Source organism: Eimeria maxima, genomic scaffold (assembly GCF_000499605.1).
Source record: "Eimeria maxima Weybridge genomic scaffold, Emw_scaff1818, whole genome shotgun sequence".
Classification (NCBI taxonomy): domain Eukaryota; phylum Apicomplexa; class Conoidasida; order Eucoccidiorida; family Eimeriidae; genus Eimeria; species Eimeria maxima.
The window spans coordinates 1-5,784 of NW_013564726.1; the positions used below are offsets into that span (position 1 = coordinate 1).

At 51.3% G+C, this 5,784-nt stretch overlaps 2 protein-coding genes across 2 annotated transcripts; one reads left to right on the forward strand and one right to left on the reverse strand.

Annotated features, from left to right (window-relative positions):
- Positions 1-328: 328 nt before the first annotated feature.
- Positions 329-2,192, forward strand: EMWEY_00055720 (hypothetical protein, conserved; the record flags this gene model as incomplete). The annotated part of the gene is made up of 4 exons (XM_013480329.1): positions 329-807; positions 1,144-1,479; positions 1,828-1,942; positions 2,118-2,192. The coding sequence occupies 4 exons, from the start codon at positions 329-331 to the stop codon at positions 2,190-2,192; spliced, it is 1,005 nt and encodes a 334-aa protein (XP_013335783.1).
- Positions 2,193-3,006: 814 nt separating this feature from the next.
- EMWEY_00055730 (hypothetical protein, conserved) lies at positions 3,007-5,536 on the reverse strand (the record flags this gene model as incomplete). The annotated part of the gene is made up of 8 exons (XM_013480330.1): positions 3,007-3,092; positions 3,254-3,341; positions 3,549-3,660; positions 3,782-3,834; positions 4,135-4,265; positions 4,480-4,567; positions 4,899-5,123; positions 5,392-5,536. Coding segments are annotated over 8 exons (928 nt in total), but the record flags the coding sequence as incomplete, so codon positions are not given.
- Between the last annotated feature and the right edge of the window lie 248 nt (positions 5,537-5,784).

The window sequence follows — 5,784 nt, forward strand, 5'->3', positions numbered from 1 at the left end:
ATATTATATTATATTATATTATATTATATTATATTATATTATATTATATTATATTATATTATATTATATTGTATTGTATTGTATTATATTATATTATCACTATATTACATAATAATATTATTTTGTATTATGCATAGTAAGATCAGTGAATGTACACGTATTTACCGTAATATCCATATTTACATGCCACTAAAAGATGAACAGCAATACATATATTATGTTGTCTTTATGTGGGCATGCAGTAATATTGTGTGAGGGCTGTCTGTGTGCGTACGCCTGCATGCATGCATGCATGCAGTTGTTGCTGCGTTTCTCGGAGGCGCCGCGGATGAAAGAGGGATCTTTGGAGGCGAAGGGGGCAGTTCATTTGCGTGGGGCCTCTGGGGTGTATGCTTACCCCGCTGCCCAAGTTAACTTAGATGCAGCGGAGGGAGGAGATAGCACCAGCGAAGGCGGCCTCGTTTGGTCCTTCTTCTTCCCCTCCAGCGCTCTCCGTTCCTTGGGGTCCACTGCCACGTTGCATCTCGACATGCATGCAGACAGCGGAGCTTCCTTCTCCTTCGAGTGGCTCAACTCGCGCACCCAGCAGCAGCAGCAGCAGCAGCAGGTGATGCTTCAAATCGAAGGAGATAACAGCGACGCGAAAAGGCCCACACCATGGAAAGGAGGGGCCCTGCCAGCCCCGCCGCCTCTAACGCCGCAGCAGCAGCAGCAACAGCAACAGCAACAGCAAAACAGCATTCATGAGTTCGAAGGGGTGGGCCTTGTGAAGCCGGAGACAGATTCAATAATCGACCCATACAACAGGTAGAAGAGCAGACGGGAGCACAGCAGCAGCTGCCACATCTCCATCAGTCTCCCCTCATTCCTCGATGTTTTTTACCTTGTTTCTCCTCTTTTTCTCCCAATTGCTTCTGTAGCTGCTTTTCCACGTGTTTCTGTCTCCCGCGGTATCTTGCTCTGGGACCTTTTGTATCCGTTTGCCTCCGTCCTTCTTTTTGTCTCGTTTTGTATTCTCCCCTGTATGGTTTGTGGCAGCGTTTCTTCATCTCGTTGTTGCTGCTGTCCTGCATCGTCCCTTAATACGTTTTGCCTTGTCTATTGCTGTTGTTCCTGCTGCTGGTGTTGTTGCTGCTGCTACAGGGCACAAACGGAGCCCGGCTCTGTTCGCCCTCTGTCCTTAGTATCCCCCAAAGTGCCAAAGGAGGAAGTGCTGGTAGAAGCAGATCCTTACAAGCAGCAGCAGCAACACCACCACGAACCCCACCACCACCACGAACCCCACCACCACCACGAAGCCCATCACCATCACCACCACGAGCAGCACCACCATCACGAGCAGCATGAGGAGCAAGAGGAAGAGCCTGTGCGCCATGATGAGCTGACCTTCCCTCCGCATGGAGAAGAAGCCGAAGTGGCGGTGGAGTGCCCAGAGGGCGAAAGATGGGATGAGGAGACAGAAACATGCATAATTGAAAAGTACGAATTTTTCTTTCCTTTTGTTTCCCTTGTCCGTCTCTTGTTTTGGCGTCGTGCTGGTCCTGTCCGCCATGCAACTTTTCCTGACCCTCCTCTCTTGTGTATGTAGCCTTCAGCCCCTCCCTTCTGTCTACTTCGTCTATCTTCTGTATCCCTTGTCTTTTGTTTCTCTCCCTGCGTACTGTTGCCTGTCATCGTTTGTCTTGCATGTTGTCCCTTCTTCTCTCGTGTCTGTCTCCGTTTGTCTCTCCGCATTTCCTTTTCTCTCTCACCCAGTCACCCCTCCTGGCCCTTCCTTCTACACACCTGTTGTTGTTGCTGGTGCGTTTGGTGCTGCTGCTGCTGCAGAAGCGAAGGCTCAAACCTGTGGCTGTTGTTTGTGGTATCTGTGCTGGCCGTTGGGGCGGTGTGGATCCTTTCCCGCGTGATACTGAGGCGGCACGGATCCAAAAAGCGCAGACAGGTTAGGGTTTATGGATTAGGGTCTATGGTTTAGGGGGGTCTGGGTATGTAACTCAGCTATTCCATGGTTAGCCATCTCGCCTCCAGTAGCACGTAGCACCAAAACAGGTGCCGTAAACGTGTATGCGTGGGCTTGCATGCACACACCTGTTGCATTATTGTGGGTGCGCATGCAGCGCGATACGGAGTTTGGGCGTTTTGATTTGTTGCGGATGGAAGGCCACGACTCGGACTATGACGACGACGTGTAGAGACAGACAGAATTTGTCTCTTTTCTGTAGCAGTTCGTTTCTCTTGGCCCCTTTTTATTTTATGCACGTGCTTTGTTACTTGGAGAGTCGCAGACCCCAGCACTGTTGCTGCTTCTCTCATGTTTTTGTGTCCCTCCCCTCAAAGTGTCTCCCGCTGACGCCGGCAGCGGCTAAGAGACTCCGAAGGTGCCGCCTCCCTTTCTGTCTCCTAATTAGGATCTTCTGTCTCTGCCTGTCTCAATCTTATAATTTTTGCTCGTCTCTTCTGCGTGTCTGTGTGCACCCGTGTACCTACAACCCTGGTATCTCCCGGGTCTCCTCCTCCCTGATCTATATATAGCTGCACCAAACGTGGCATATCAAATTTTCTTTTGTCTCCTGAGGTGCTGCGGAGCCCCTGGGCAGCCAGCAGGAAATGCCTAGGGATTGAGCCGAGGGTCTAGGGTTTAAAAGGAGGCGATGGGGAGCTCGTTGGCTTCACCGCGAGCTGTCTGTACACCTCAAACCACCATAGCACCTTTTAACCGCCTTTTTTGGCTCCCTCACGAACACGTGGCAGTTTCCACACAAACGTACGAACGAGCTGCATCAATTTATAGACATGTCTGCTTGCATGCATGCACACGGCCGCCGCGGGCTGTTGGTACGCCCTACAGTGCGGCTTGCCTGTCCGCCTGGCATGCTACGCAGCGACCAAAAAACCAAATACATGCAAATAGGAGATACTGTTTGCTGTTGCACGCGAAAGGATCACGCATCATATCTGAATGCATGCGCGAGTGCACCTCTTGGCATCGTGGGGCTTGCAATAGGCCTAGGGTTTGTAGTTAAGTATACTCCATGGTGTTGTTGGCATCTTTTCGTAAGCAGGCGTCGCCTCCGACGCCTCCAGAGTTTGTGCTGAGAGGAAAAACGCATGCAGAATGAAAAGTAGCTGATGGTTGTGCATGCATGCATGCATGCATGCATGCAGCAATGCCAGCCCGTGACGGGTCTGTGCTGTCTACACGTAGCTAGAAAACTGGGAAGCTAGGTAGCTGGGTAGTGGGTAGCTGGCCTACCTTCCAAGAAGTCTTGCACTGTCTCTCTGAGGGCCTGTATATTTCCCATATTATACCAGGCATCTATCGTCGCGCGAGGGATGCGAGCCTGCAGCAGGAGCAGCAACAGCAGCAGCTGAATCAGCGGAGACAACCAGGCAGCCAGCAGGAACAAGAGCAGAAGCGGCAGTAACGAGAGAATCACGGGAGACGGCCAAAAAACAACCGGACCCGCACTACCTAAAACAGTAGCCACAGCATTAGTTAGCAGCAGCAGCACTAGCAGCAACAGCAGAAACAGAAGCAGCAGACGTACCCGTCTGACGGCTTGAAAAGCAAGACACTGGTGCAGCGCCAAGTCCCTCCCCACTGCGGGGTCTACGTCGAACCGGATGAGCTGCTGTAGGCCGCCAGCTTTATACCCGTGCCTACAGCGGATGCACAAGCCCCACACTGTATGCATGCGTCCATGCATGAATGTATATAAGGCTGCAAAACAACCTTTCGTCAGGCAGGGACATCATAAACTGAATAAGGAGGGCTCCGCACGCTTTGAATTCCAGCGCTAGCACCAATGTCTTCGGCCCCTTCGAAGGCCTCACCTGCAATACAGCAGTCGCAAGCAAGCACACCGGGCCTAGCTGCACCCCAAAGGCGAGCTTTGCATGCAGCTGGCAGCAGAACCATGCAGGTGCATGCAGATGTATGCGCGCATTCACACTGATACGGGGCTTATTGTGTATCTGAGCTACTCCACCCCTCCTGTCTGCCCGCAGAATTGTCACCCGTGCAGCATTGTCATGCATGCATGGCGCCTTTGCATGCATGCGGATGTTGCACGCATGCAAATAGACGTGCACGCATGCAGATAGTTGTGCATGCGCATGCAATGTGTTGCGTACGGAGACCATGTCGAGGGTTCGCTCGATAATAGCGAAGTCCGCATTGCTTGGTTCTTTAATCATACTTGGCCGGATGCACCCATCTTTGTCAGTTGTTATAAACTCCTTTAGATAGCGCAACTCTAGCACGCCTGCACGAAGCCCCACACAGACACAAAAACCCGAAGCCACTTCTACAGCCACCAAATGCCATAAACCAGTCCAATCGGCAGTCTAAGGGGCCACTGAGTAGAACCCAATGGGACAGTACCACCCCTGCATGCATGTCATGCATGCACGTATGCATGCATGCATGCAAAGGCTCTGCAGACAAGAACCACGCAGAGGCAGCGCATACAAACGCACTTCCGTCCACAATGAGAGTAGCCGGGATCTTATTCTTGGCTTTGGAGGCCTTGACAGGGTCTCGTTCTAAAGGCACTGCGCGATCTGCCTGTGCGCAGCAGCAGATGTCCGTATACAGCCCAGCCCCACACACGGTCATTTACAAGCAGCATGCACGCGCCACCAGCAGTTGCATGCATGGTCCGTTTAGCATGCATACACCTCGCACAGTCAGCTGCATGCATTTTACGCAAAGCGAAACCTTGGCACGCCTTTATAGGTTTATGACACGGTAGCGCATTCAGTGGATTCAGAAAAGTATAAAGACACTGAGCATGCCCACATAGGGCCCAATGTCCCTACGTGCGCCAGCCCATGCATCCATGCAAGTTAGGGTGTACGTGCATGCATCCCTGTCACGTGCACAGGTGGCGACCCACAGAATCAAGGACATCTCGCAGTTTTACTGCGCAACTAAAGCCTCCTCGGGCAAGGGCCTTGAGGATAAGGAGAGCTGTCTCCTCAGCCAGCAGCACCGGGCCTACAATGCAGGTGGACACAACAGGCAGCCATGCTTTGGGGGCCTCTGTTCTTACATTACGCGGCCCACCCAAGTGCTGGTCGTAGGCCCCGTCCTCAGAAGCCCCTAACTTCGTCCCGCCCAGCTGTACAAGACATCCACACATACGCAAACAAGCAAACAAGCAAACAAGCAAACAAGCAAACACGCAAACACACACACACACACACACACACACACACACACACACACACACACACACACACACACACACACACACACGCATGACTTACGGTTTAGTGCTGAAGGGCGCAAGGATTTAGGGATTCGTCCCTCTGCCTACTCGAGAGAATGCCCTACGGGCAGAGTGAAGCAGACGCATGTTAAAGCTTATGGTTAAGGGTTTTGTTTACCTGGTCTTCCACTCGCCTATGTGCCTTCACGCAAATGTACTTCCCAAGAAGATCTGCTGGGATGGTCAAGGGGGTGTCAACCCCACCTTCTGCCAGAGGTAATATACTGAAAATTGTTGTATCCCCAACAGACAGACTGTCCACCCTGGGCACCCCAAAAAATGCGTGCGTGCATGCATGCATATCCCCTGAGCTTCCCATCTAACTCTCTATGGGCCGCATGCATCCTGATATATATAACCACCTGCAAACGTGCTGATATGGTCTACACCGCCTACATTAATGCTACATTAATGCAATTAATTTATATGCAGGTACACGCCGGAGTAGATACACTCGAAGACAAGGGTGGCGAACAGTGTATATATATATATATATATATATATATATATA